The sequence below is a fragment of the Salarias fasciatus genome, chromosome 22, assembly GCF_902148845.1.
Source record: "Salarias fasciatus chromosome 22, fSalaFa1.1, whole genome shotgun sequence".
NCBI classification, from domain to species: Eukaryota; Metazoa; Chordata; class Actinopteri; order Blenniiformes; family Blenniidae; genus Salarias; species Salarias fasciatus.
Window position 1 is genome coordinate 13,121,783 of NC_043765.1, and position 13,190 is coordinate 13,134,972.

Below are 13,190 nucleotides of genomic sequence, written 5' to 3' on the forward strand. Positions count from 1 at the left end.
ATTATAATTAGAGTTACTGTTAAACATCACATCAAGCATGATTCAACTTCGATCGTAGTTTTCATTCTAAAACCAAATTGTTTTCAGGACTTCAAGATGGATAACTGTTACCTGCTGCTATAACCATACCCACAGCAACTGAGGCCCCTTTCACATGAACATTTCAAGTAAAAATGCATCATTTCTGCATTTTCATTTCAGAAATATTTAGGTTTAACACAGCAGTGTTTTGAGAAAATAGTGAATTTCAGCAGAAAAGCTGAAAATTATGTTCATATCATATTGGGTCCCGAGTGTGTGCTGCTGTTAGTTTTTGTAGTTCTTTGTTTTCCCAGGGTAATATTAACTGGGAGGAGTACCACTCTGGATACAGCTATTGTTGTCATACACAATCTACTGCTGCACATGTGCAGTAGCAGCATTTTTGGAAACTCAGACCGTCAGATCGTTTTAAAAAAATCTTCACCTTGGGAATCGTTTTCAAAAAGTAGCATTTTCAGTAGCTCCAAGCGCTCTTGTGGTGTACACAGAAACCCAAAATACAAAGAAAGTTCTCCATTTTCACTTGAAAATGTTTTGCAGATGGAGCCTCGGATGTAGGATTTAAGTGTAAGAACCAAAATCTAATAATAGCTAATGACATTAATTCTGTCATACTGTACCAACAGTGTAATGAATTTTTAAAAATCTGTTCAAACTGTAAAAACTGCAGTCAAAATTGCAACAATACACAAATAGGGCTGCATTTTTTTTTTCGCAATTGAAGCCTATTTTCTTTTCCATTGCTCAAAAAAAAAAAAAAAGGCATGGTGAATGTTAGAGCCGTCATCTTCATTCACTGAGGCAGCACTCGCTCTCATTCATGGTCATAAAAAGAATATTTCACTATTCTATTCCATTATCAGAAAGTTACTACTTAACCAGGGTTATTACATTCAAAATGGCCCAAATGATCACACTGCTGGTTGCTGCGCTCAGGTAAGCCACAGATATCTGAAAAATGTACTTAAGCACAGCATTGAAATACAAATTCCTCATTACTCGCCACCTCTGCCTCGGGAGCAGCGTTTATGATGATGCCACGTTTTCTCTTCAAACTTAAATCAGCGCGGCTCTACAGTAAGGGAAACCCAGAGAATGAGAATGTGTCACGGTGGCTTCATTGAGCAGAATAATGGCTGCGAACTTTAATCTTGATAACCTCCTAGGAGCGTTCAGAGGCCCATAATCGTTACCGCAACCAGGTCTGAGGGAGAAATAAAAAACGGGGGAGAAAGAGGGAGAGGGGGAGCTGCGCAGGCTTTCATAGTCGTCGTGTGACCGTATTGACATTGGCGAGGCAGTTCAGGTCCGTGTAATTTATCACAGACTCTCAGTCACATTAGGGACACGCATACCATAACCTGAAGTCAACTTTGTTCTTTTTAAAATAAAGGAGTTCGGGTTAAAGGTAAATAAAAGTGCTGAGGCGTCTAAAGTCGAGTGTTGCAGGATGATGACATTTTTATCAAGTGCCAAGCACAGCAGAAAAAAATAAAGAAAAGCATTGTTACCTTCAAATAAAATGATAAAAAAAAAAGTCAGTTATGACATTACAAAAAGTTTATCTCAGACTTTGAAGTGGAAAATTTAGAGTGAAATTGAATTACTATGGGATGGAGTTGCACACTTCGATAAAACAAAAAGTGAAAATGCAAACATATTGAATTCCTTTTAAGGTAAAAAGAAAAGGTTAAGGAAAAGAAATAAAAGAGAGAGAGACAGCTGGGAATGAGTGTGAGCACTTCAGTAATGGCAGTCATGCTTCTTTCTGTCAGGGTTTGAAGCCTGCAGAAAGCTCCGGCCGGGTTAATGTTAGTCTGAGGTAAATGGGCTGCAATGTGGGATGAAATGGAATGCTATTCACCATGATCTGCACCTGTCCGTTCTTGCAGGAGTCTGGTGAGTTTTCGCTGTCGTCTTTACATCCCCCCATTCGACAGCGCACTGCATCCTGCACCTGGGGGGGGGGGTCGGAGGAGGAGGAGGAGGAGGAGGAGGGAGGGGGAGGAGGAGGGGGAAGGACAGGGTTGCGCGCAAAGGAAGGTAAAAATTGGAGAAGGGGAAGAGGAGGGGGGGGGGGGGGAGTGATGAGGGAGAGGAAAAGATGATGCAAAGGAAAGAAGTTAGTGGAGGAACTTTTGCTTGAGGTAGTTTGGTGAAAGTCGCAGCATGGGAAGCTTGCTTCTTAGACACTATATTCTTCATCTATATCACTGCATTGGCAGCTGTGGTGTCAATTCGAAATTACATGAAACAGGAAAAGTAAAAAAGAAGGAAAATCTTGTTTTGTTTGGGTTTTGTTTTTTCCCCAGAACAGTAGCTCAGCTGCTAGAAGAGGCTTGTTTGGAGTCACGGCCCAAATTAAAATCAGCAGCAGACTGTATAGATGTTGTAACACTTGGGCCTTTCCGATGTCGTGTAGATTTTCTTTGTCCACCCACGGACTGCTTCTAAGTAAACGTACACCATCCACCGTGGCCCGCTGTTCCCGCTCTGCTCAAACCACACACACACACACACACACACACACACACACACACACACACACACATCTTTCAATATGCGTTCCTTCCATCAGGCTGCACATTATGGAGATCCTGGTTACCTGCTGGAGAGCAGCATCATTTTTCAGTGCTGCTGTCAAATCCCATAAGAATTACATCGGTAGAACCAAGACTGTTATTAAGAGAGCGGGCACATCGTTCTCATCGGGTGGTCTTCTCACATGTGTGTGTGAGCGACGATGCTGCTGCGGATGTAGAGGATCACATGTGTGTCTGATGAATACTGCATGGACCAGCATAGTTGCTCCATTGTTTCCTTGCATCTATCGCGTCGCTTTACATCCATATTCATCCTCAGTGGCATTGGCTCCTTGTTCTGTTAGCACGAGCAGGGCTCGGTGTGTGTGTGTGTGTGTGTGTGTGTGTGTGTGTGTGTGTGTGTGTGTGTGTGTGTGTGTGTGTGTGTGTGTGTGTGTGTGTGTATTGGCATCCAGTGCAGCTGATTCCAACTTCAAAGTAGAAAGCTCCCTCTCAGGGTACCTACCTCTGTCTCACGTTCCTCCTCCCCTACGATCATCCCCTGCTTCGCTCTTGAATCCTGATTTTTTTTTCTCTCACCCCCCTCACAGATCTCTGCATGCCTTTTCTTCCTCCCCCTTCACTTGACTAAATCCCTCCCTCACAATATATTGTACTACTTTTTTCACGTTCCCCCTTCCTTTTGTCTCCTGTCTCGCTTCCCTCCTAAACCCCTTCCGCCTATAACGTCGCATGCGATCGTCTCGCCTCTCCTCGCCTGATCTCAGCGGGTCACCCCCGCCGCCGCCGCCATCCTTTTCATTCCCCACCTACACCTTGCGTGCATCGGCAGACGCTTTTATGTGGCGCCGCGTGATGCTCCACTCACCCAGCAAGCCTTGTGTCTATAGTTTACGTAATGTCACACTTTGTACTGTCTTCTCTTTTGTTTCGCACTGTAATACTTCCTGATTCTGCTTCTTGTTCCCCTCTCCCCGCGCCCCGCCCTTCCCTTCCCTCTTCCTCCGGTGCAGCTCTCCTCTCCGCCTGTTGTTCTGCAGCTACCGAGGATTTACGCTCAGACTCGTGCAGGGGATTTTCATACATTTACAATAAATAATTCCTGGATTTACTGTACTCTGATCCCTGCTGCTTTTGTGGTATTGATTTAATGCAGCTAAGCATTCAGAGCGTTTAAAAATTCACTTACACTATGCGGCTCATTCAATATCATAATGATCTCTTGGATGGAGGCTGAGCTGTGTGTGGCATATCATCATCAGCAACAACAGACACGTTCACTCTCACGGAGAACTGATGGGGTCAGAAATCCGGTAATAGCAGGTCATGTGATTGCAAGTTTGTCCAGAGCTAGCGAGTGTTTGCCTCGGTATGTGTGTCACTGTGTGTCTCACAGGCATGGACACATGTATGTGCATAATGAGTTTAAAAATCAGGATCCCTGGGGGCACGGCAAAGCCTGTGGCAAATAGCCACGAGGGGCTATTAGTTGCAGACTTATCGTCTTATTCCATACAGCATCTTCGTAAGCCCCTTAAAGCGGACTTGGATCAGACGGACAATGCTGCACTATCACACTGCATTATGAAGAAGAAGAAGCGCAACACAGGACATTAATACCATGCTAATCCCTCTCATGCCTGATCCGCTTGTCTTCTGTGGTGACTTCAAACCCGAGCGGAAAGTAATGTGACATTTGCGAGGACGAATGCAAACTCGCGACAGGAGCCCCTTGTCGCCCAGGTCGCAGCGCGGTGCAGAATGAGAATGAAATCGTGTGAGATCCGAGGACCCGGCGGCCGGACGGAGCCGGACTCACCTCACGGCGCATGGCGCAGTGGACGGTGATGATGACAAAACCTTGGACAGAGTCGAAGACAGCAAAGAGGACCTGGGAGGGAAAAAGAGTTCAAGAGTGTTAATGCTTCGATATAGCTTTATTACCATACTGGGCAGCTTCAGAATGTGCATTTTATTATTCATACTTCTTAAGTCAATAACATTGAATTTCCAGTCGTTAATAAGCTAACCTTGGCTAAATACAAAAAAAGAGGAAAATAGAGTTTCATTCAATGTCGATGTAACTTTGCTGTGTCCTTCATGTTTATATAAAATTGTTCCAACTGTGTAATTCCATAAATACAACGTAACTAAACAGAAAAGCATTAAGTGGACTTTAAAATTGCACAAGGATGTTTTGATCTAATTATTTATTGAATTTCTTTACTTCCCTCCGCCCATATATATGTATGAACAACTAGACACATTATACATGATGCAAAAGTAAAATCAAATCAAACACTGACTGAAGTAAATGAGTACTTCCTCGTGAAACCTTTTTATTTTGTATTGCTGTCTTTGAAAGCAGAAAATTTCAAGGGTCGCGTCAGGGTGGAGGAAATTTAACTTCCCTTTTGATATCTAACGCAAATTGAAAAGTGAATTAGCAGGAGAGAAATGACCATTTGATGTGACCACCTTCAAATCGGCATCAGTTCTTCACTTCTGAAGGAACTAAGGGAAATAATGTATTGTACAGATCTACGGCCTCCTTTACATGACGATGTTTCCAGTGAAAACTCATTGTTTTAACAAAAACGTTTGTTTTCATGAAGCGACAGAAACACTGAAAACACTGCAATTTTCATGCCACTAGTGGGCGCTGTTTTTATGTGATCGGGGGAACAACAGGCCAACAAAGGGTGCTGTTGTAACTCATCTTTGAGTTAGTAGAATTAAAATGAGATCGGCCTCCCCGATCTGAACCCGAGTGGTGTTCTGTTATTGGACTTCTGTGCTAGTCACAGTTTGTCCATAACGAACACCATGTTCGAGCACAGGGGTGTCCATAAGTGCACTTGGCACCAGGACACCCTAGGTCGGAGGTCGATGATCGACTTTGTTGTCGTGTCATCTGACCTCCGGCCGCGTGTTTTGGACACTCGGGTGAAGAGAGGGGCAGAGCTGTCGACCGATCACCACCTGGTGGTGAGTTGGATTCGCTGGCGGAGGAGGAAACCGGACAGACTTGGCAGACCCAAACGTGTTGTGAGGGTCTGCTGGGAACGTCTGGCGGAACCCTCTGTCAGCATGGCTTTCAACTCCCACCTCCGGGAGAGCTTCTCTCATGTCCCGAGGGAGGCTGGGGACATTGAGTCCGAGTGGACCGTGTTCTCCACCTCCATTGTCGAAGCAGCTGCTCGGAGCTGTGGTCGTAAGGTCTCCGGTGCCTGTCGTGGCGGCAACCCCCGAACCCGGTGGTGGACACCGGAAGTAAGGGCTGCCGTCAAGCTGAAGAAGGAGTCCTATCGAGCCTTGCTGGCTCATGGGACTCCCGAAGCAGCTGACGGGTACCGGCAGGCCAAGCGAACTGCAGCCCGAGCAGTTGTGGAGGCAAAAACTCGGGTCTGGGAGGAGTTCGGGGAGGCCATGGAGGAGGACTATCGGTCAGCCTCGAAGAAATTCTGGCAAACCGTCCGGCGCCTCAGGAGGGGAAAGCAGGTCTCCGCCAACACTGTTTACAGTGGAGGTGGGGAGCTGCTGACCTCAACTGGGGATATTGTTGGACGGTGGAAGGAATACTTCGAGGACCTCCTCAATCCCGTCGCCACGTCTTCCGTGGAGGAAGCAGAGGCTGAGGTCTCAGAGGTGGACTCGTCCATCACCCAAGCTGAAGTCACTGAGGTGGTTGGCAAGCTCCTCGGTGGCAAGGCACCGGGGGTGGACGAGATTCGGCCTGAGTACCTTAAGTCTCTGGATGTGCAGGGACTGTCTTGGTTGACACGTCTCTGCAACATCGCGTGGCTGTCGGGGACGGTGCCTCTGGATTGGCAGACTGGGGTGGTGGTCCCCCTGTTTAAAAAGGGGGACCGGAGGGTGTGCTCCAACTATAGGGGGATTACACTCCTCAGCCTCCCCGGGAAAGTCTATTCCAGGGTACTGGAGAGGAGGATCCGACCGATAGTCGAACCTCGGATCCAGGAGGAACAATGCGGTTTTCGTCCTGGCCGTGGAACAGTGGACCAGCTCTATACCCTCCATAGGGTGCTCGAGGGTTCGTGGGAGTTTGCCCAACCAGTCCACATGTGTTTTGTGGATTTGGAGAAGGCATTCGACCGTGTCCCTCGTGGTGTCTTGTGGGGGGTGCTCCGGGAATACGGAGTCCGGGGCCCCTTGTTAAGGGCCGTCCGGTCTTTGTATGACCGGTGTAGGAGTCTGGTCCGCATTGCCGGCAGTAAGTCGGACCTGTTCCCGGTGCATGTTGGACTCCGGCAGGGCTGCCCTTTGTCACCGGTTCTGTTCATAATCTTCATGGACAGAATTTCTAGGTGCAGCCAGGGGCCGGAGGGGGTCCGGTTCGGGAACCACAGGATTTCATCTCTGCTTTTTGCAGATGATGTTGTCCTGTTGGCTTCATTGAACCCGGACCTACAGCATGCACTGGGGCGGTTCGCAGCCGAGTGTGAAGCGGCAGGGATGAGGATTAGCACCTCCAAATCCGAGGCCATGGTCCTCGACCGGAGGAAGGTGGCTTGCCCCCTCCAGGTTGGTGGAGAGACCCTAGCCCAAGTGGAGGAGTTCAAGTATCTTGGGGTCTTGTTCACGAGTGGGGGACGGATGGAGCGTGAGATTGACAGGCGGATCGGTGCAGCGGCTGCAGTGATGCGGTCGTTGTATCGGTCCGTCGTGGTGAAGAAGGAGCTGAGCCGAAAGGCGAAGCTCTCGATTTACCGGTCAATCTACGTTCCCACCCTCACCTATGGTCATGAGCTTTGGGTCATGACCGAAAGGACAAGATCCCGGATACAAGCGGCCGAAATGAGCTTCCTCCGTAGGGTGGCTGGGCGCTCCCTTAGAGATAGGGTGAGGAGCTCAGTCACCAGGGAGGAGCTCGGAGTAGAGCCGCTACTCCTCCACATCGAGAGGAACCAGCTGAGGTGGCTCGGACATCTGTTTAGGATGCCTCCTGGACGCCTCCCGAGGGAGGTGTTCCGGGCATGTCCCACTGGGAGGAGACCCCGGGGAAGACCCAGGACACGCTGGAGAGACTATGTCTCTCGGCTGGCCTGGGAACGCCTTGGGATCCTCCCAGAGGAGCTGGAGGAAGTGTCTGGGGACAGGGAAGTCTGGGCATCCCTGCTGAGACTGCTGCCCCCGCGACCCGGCCCCGGATAAGCGGTAGAAAATGGATGGATGGATGGATGGAGTATTTTTGATATTTCTGGAAACTCAAATATTCTGCAAGACACTGCTCCTGTGAGGAAAAAAAAAACATCTCAATTGTTATCTATAAAATACTAATAAATGAATAAACAATTTTACTCATAATTGCATTTATAAAATTTATTAAGAAAAAAAAAAAGGTTGTTGCATTAACAATAAGGCCATAGTTGAACACTTGATGTTGTTTCAGGTCAAGGCAAAAGAGATTTTTTTTGTTTGTTTTTTTTTTTCATGTTTTAAAGATAAAATAATTGCAGTCATGAAAATGCACTTGAACAGCAAAAAATAATAACAATCATGAACCCAGAATCATGGCAGATATCATTCAAAATGGCCCCATCAATCTTGGGTGAAACGCTGTTCACAGTTCTTGTCCATATATATTATTTTGGGTGAGTTATGGAAACTTCTCGCTCATTCAAGGGGGCATTTTACTAGTTAAAACAAGTGGACGACAGTGAATTTTGACTGCTGTTATGGCATTATCCAGATTTAAAAGTAAATATTTGTTGATATTTGAAACGTTGAGATGAAAAATTGAGTAACAGATGTTTAAAACATATCCAGTCGCACTAATAAAAGTTACAACTGCTTGCCATACTGTGTGTTCGTTTCCCACCAGCACTGAACTTCGGGTGTTTTTCTGTGCTGAGATATGATTACAAGCCTGACAGCTTGGGGGATTTTGATTTATTCTTTTTTAATTTTGTTGTGACAATTCAGGAACAAAAGGAAATAAATAAATCCTTTGTCATGCTTGAACTCCCTGAAAGTCACAGCAGGGTGCTCTGACACCCACTATGCGCACCACTGTGGTATTCGACTCTGTAACACTGCAATTCTTTCATGAAATGAGTCAATAACCATGAGAGAAACATGAAATGAGTTAACTGTTTCACACTTGTTCATAATTACCCAAAACAGTAATTCATCAATATATTTTTTTCCCTTTATTATCTCTATTTTGACTTTTGATATCTTCATGAATGTATTATAATACCAGAAAAAAATGCAAACATCAGCTTCGCATGGAAAATACAACTGCCTGTTGTGGATCCCTTGCATCGATCTCTTTATTGATATGGAATAATGCTTTGTCTTCAAGTCATCAGGAACACAGTGTGGAGGACGCCTTGTTTTGTCTGAAGTCACTCGGTCTCATGAGCTTTCCTCTGAGAAACAACATGAGCCTTCGCCTGAGAAGCAACACCTGCTATTCTCGTGATATCTGGCTATAAGACTTGGCGTCGGCGGAAGTGGTGCCAGAATTAGGTTGGGTTCTCCTTGGAGCAACAGCTTTGCTCTCAATCAGCTGATTTGTGTGTGTATCCTTTGTAATCCTCACTAAATCCTCCTTGTGCAGCATCAACACCTTGACTCGCCAGCTTTGTCTCTGAATCGCCAAAACTTCCACATTTATGAAAATGCAACAAAAAGCATTGACAAATTTACATCATGGCATGTCAAGTGTATTGAGTCAACTCTATTATTCTTTTATACATTTCTTTGCAGCTTTGGGTGGAGGTTTTTGAGGCACGTTCCTCCATTAAAGAAGGGGTAACTGATTTTAACACAGGATAGCATCAACAACAAAGCCAGGAAAAATGGAAGAAATTCCATAATAACAGGAAATACAATTGCATAACTCAGGAAATTCAGTGAGGGAATTGTCCAATTTAGAGTATTTTATACAGATGTATGGTGAAATTTGGGTAATTTTATGGGTGAGGGGTCAGTTTAATTACATTCACCAGATTTTATCAGCTTCAAATGGCACATGAAGGGGGTTTATTTCTTTTCAATTTCTGAGCTTTTGTTTTATGACAGCCCTCTAAAGGATTATATAAAGATCTGGGAAATCATTTAGATGCACAAGTAACGACTATAACTGTTCACCCAGCTAAATACAGTGTGATGTACAGTATGTGTACCACAGTAATGCCATTTGTAACACTGTGCATCAGAAATATTAACTCCTACATTGCAGTATAGAGCAACAGTAGCCACACACGTTGGACCTTGCACCCTGTCCGTACACCGGAAGGCATGTTGCTAATTCGCTAAAGGCAGATTTTCAAACCCTCCACAGCAGCAATACTATATGAGAGGGAGTTTTTCAGACTATCCAATCAAGTGGTGTCTAATTCAATTTAGTTCAGGGTTCACTTAATAGCCTGTAAAGTTATTCTTTGTTGTGGTGCTGAGTGTAACTTCAAAAACAGTCATTGCATAATTCTTCATGTTAGCTCAGGCTAGGCCTGGTTAAACTCACTCAAATCAATACACCTTTCAGCTTCTGATGAATCACCTTTGAAGACAAAATGTTAAAATTCCTGCTGAATACATCCCATCCACTCAGAAAAAGAAATGACTGACAGATTTTCACAGTAAGCCAAGACCAACATCCATCTGTACTCTCAGTTTTTAATGAATCATTTCATCATTACCTTCAATATTTCCCTTTTGTTCCTCTATTTCTATACAATGTAGAATGTAGTGGAAGAAAAAAAAAAGAACGTATCATTGGTTTATTAGTGTGTGAGCTGCAGCATGTAAATGTGAGGTGCATCACCTGGAAGAGTGTGGAGCGTCGGTCAGTTATGGCCAGCACTGCTGACATCCAGGTCAACGCTAAGAGAGGAAGAACCACACAGGAGCTCCACAGGGACGCCCTGTCGGAGAAAGAGAAGGAGACATAGGTGCAGGGGTCGAGGAGGGGAGAGAAGGACAATGAACAAGGGATTTGGTCTCAAACCAGACAGGCCTGCTATGGTAAGTCACACCTCGTCCACTCCTCTCTTGCACGCAAACACACAGACATACGGATCAGACAGTCACAGGTTCAGTTTTGGGCAAATTGAAGCTGATTGGCACACAGAGGGTTGGATCACACTCAATATTCCAAGCTGATAAGTGGAAGATGATGTGTAATCATGTAGATAGTTTTGAGGCTGACAATTGCTCACAATTACATGGTTGATGCACACCAAGTGTCACGCTGGTGGACTGTGAGGGAAAATAGGCAACCGCCCAACAGGGAGGAGGAGGAGGAGGAGGAGGAGGAGGAGGACAAGCCATTGACAAGTGCTGACATGGAGGGTGGGGGTGGGGGGGGGGGGGGGGGGGGGGGGGGTTCTGAGGAATGTGTGTGTGTGTGACTGTAACTCCACCAATTTAAAATGCTCATGCTGTTTGAGCACATATACATGGTTTTATAACCGTCACCCTGACAGACGGGCAGCCCCGTCTAACTACGCAGCGTCTCTGCAGACGTGCCTGGCCGATGGCTATAAAGGAGTAAAAGGAGAGTCGAGTCAAAGCTGCACTGTCCTCTTGGAAACATGGCGGTTTCCACTGCAGTTTAGACCACACAGAATCGATCAATGCGTTCGCACTCAATGATACTGAAAACATATTTTAATTAGCATAATTCAAAAAATTTAATTGAGAAAATTTTGCTCCAAAATGTTGAAGAACTGTGCAGTGCTGCAGCCAGAATGCTGTTACAGTAAATAACAGATATTACAGAGCACAATCTGTTTGATTCTGGCTTCATAGGAAGGATTTCTCTAAGCTGATTATGTGAAGGACCTTCCAACCAAATCATATACTCCAAGCGGCAAGACAAAGGGCACAGACATGAATATGAATGACAGTGGGCCTTCAGCAAACACAGGAGTCAACAACTGCTCAATTGTAGACAAAAAACGATGGATATTTCATTTTGAGAAAGAAAAAAAAAAAAAAACTCAAGCGATCCCATAACGGCCCAATCACAGCGATCATGCAACGGCACAACTGAGACTGGAGCTTTAAATAGAGCGCTTTTCAAAGAATAAACACAAGGCCATAATGAAAGATTTGCACAAGGACGTAGTTAAACATGCATGGATAGTTTGCAGAAGTGAAATGTATTTAAGTCAGTGACTGTCTGTATTGATTATGCAACAACGAAAATTGCCCCTTAGAAACTGTAGTATCGCCGTTTTCTGGTAGTGTTGCCTTGAACAGCTGTCTCCTCAATCTGCTTACATAGCCTCATATGATTTGACTCAGTCTAATATTATATTTAATAGAGCATACTGTTAATCAGGAGATTGCACCACTGTGCTTCCTTGTAACGTGTGGTGGAAAGACAAGAAATGTAATTTAGCTTTGGGGCTCCTGAAGCTTCACAAGCCGAAAGAAACAGTTGAGCTTCCTTGGTAGTTGAAAGTACAGACTTCTTGTTACACTTCACAAACTGCAACCGCAAGACTTTTTGAACTCCTCTGCTCAAGTTTGTTAACATACAACAGCGTTGGCGTCAGAGCCGAGACATAATGTCACTTCAGACTTCACAAAGCTCTCTCCTCGGTTACACCACTGTTGTCACACACTGAAGCACTCTGTGACAGGAAAATTGACTTTGCAAAACACGGCGCCTAAAAGACCCTAAACTTTGCCGTTTCATTATTTAGCTTCCTTTTTGATGTGAGATGTGTTACTGTGGCCTTGCTTTTTTTTTTTTTTTTTTTTGGAAGGCCCCGTGATAATATGAGAGCCACGTTTAAACAATTACACTAATGTGTTTGATAGCGACGCCGTTTGCATAATCGACAACCTTCCTGACACGGCGCCGCGCCGATGCGCTCAGCCTCTGCAAACGGCACAATAAACAAGCTGAAAGAACCTCTCAAAAAAAAAAAAAAAAAAAAAAAAATGATTCGCAAATACAGCTTGACACAGGTCAGATTTGCTCAGCACGACCTGAGGAAAACCCACTTTGGATCAAAACATGCTCTCATTAAACAGTGGTGGCTTGCAGTGCTTTTCCTTTCATTAGTTTGTTTTTTTTTTTTTTTCTTCTCTCCAGACAAGTCTGAATGTCATCCCGCATCATTACCGACAGCCCCAGATTTAAAGGATGGAGGAGAGAGAGAGAGAGAGAGAGCGGGAGATGGAGAGAGGATGACGGAGAGCGAGAGCCAGACAAGAGGAGACGGAGGGAGAAGAACTGAGACAGAGAGAGAGAGAGAGAGAGAGAGAGAGAGAGAGAGAGAGAGATAGGAAGATGAAGATGGACTAACATGGCGCTGCTGGCAGTCGAGCTGGACATAGCGGTGCTCGAGATCACGCCACACTTGGAGCATTTCAGGAGCAGTCGGCTACGCGCCTCCGCTGGGACACTTTAGGACATGTGAACCCACACACACACAGACACACACACACACACACACACACACACACACACACACACACAAACATGTGACGAGGAGGAGAAAGGGGGGCAGGTCGGGAGGGGAATGTGTCGGAACATAAGTACCAGTTATGACAACAAAGTGAATGTGTGAGTGTCACAGTTGCAAAAAAAAAAAAAAAAAAAAAGAAAGAAAGACAAAA

At 45.4% G+C, this 13,190-nt stretch overlaps 1 protein-coding gene across 3 annotated transcripts in view; it reads right to left on the reverse strand.

The window, feature by feature from the left end:
* The window catches only part of adgrb2 (adhesion G protein-coupled receptor B2), a 230,078-nt gene that overhangs the window by 25,676 nt on the left and 191,212 nt on the right, over nucleotides 1-13,190 (reverse strand). For 2 of the 3 annotated variants that reach the window (XM_030082255.1, XM_030082253.1), the window contains 4 exons: nucleotides 12,878-12,976; nucleotides 10,381-10,480; nucleotides 4,405-4,476; nucleotides 1,907-1,999 (listed from right to left, as the gene is read on the reverse strand). In XM_030082255.1, the coding sequence (XP_029938115.1) occupies nucleotides 1,907-1,999; nucleotides 4,405-4,476; nucleotides 10,381-10,480; nucleotides 12,878-12,976 (364 nt within the window). The remainder of the gene's footprint in view (nucleotides 1-1,906; nucleotides 2,000-4,404; nucleotides 4,477-10,380; nucleotides 10,481-12,877; nucleotides 12,977-13,190) is intronic. The other variant, XM_030082254.1, reaches the window with a different exon arrangement.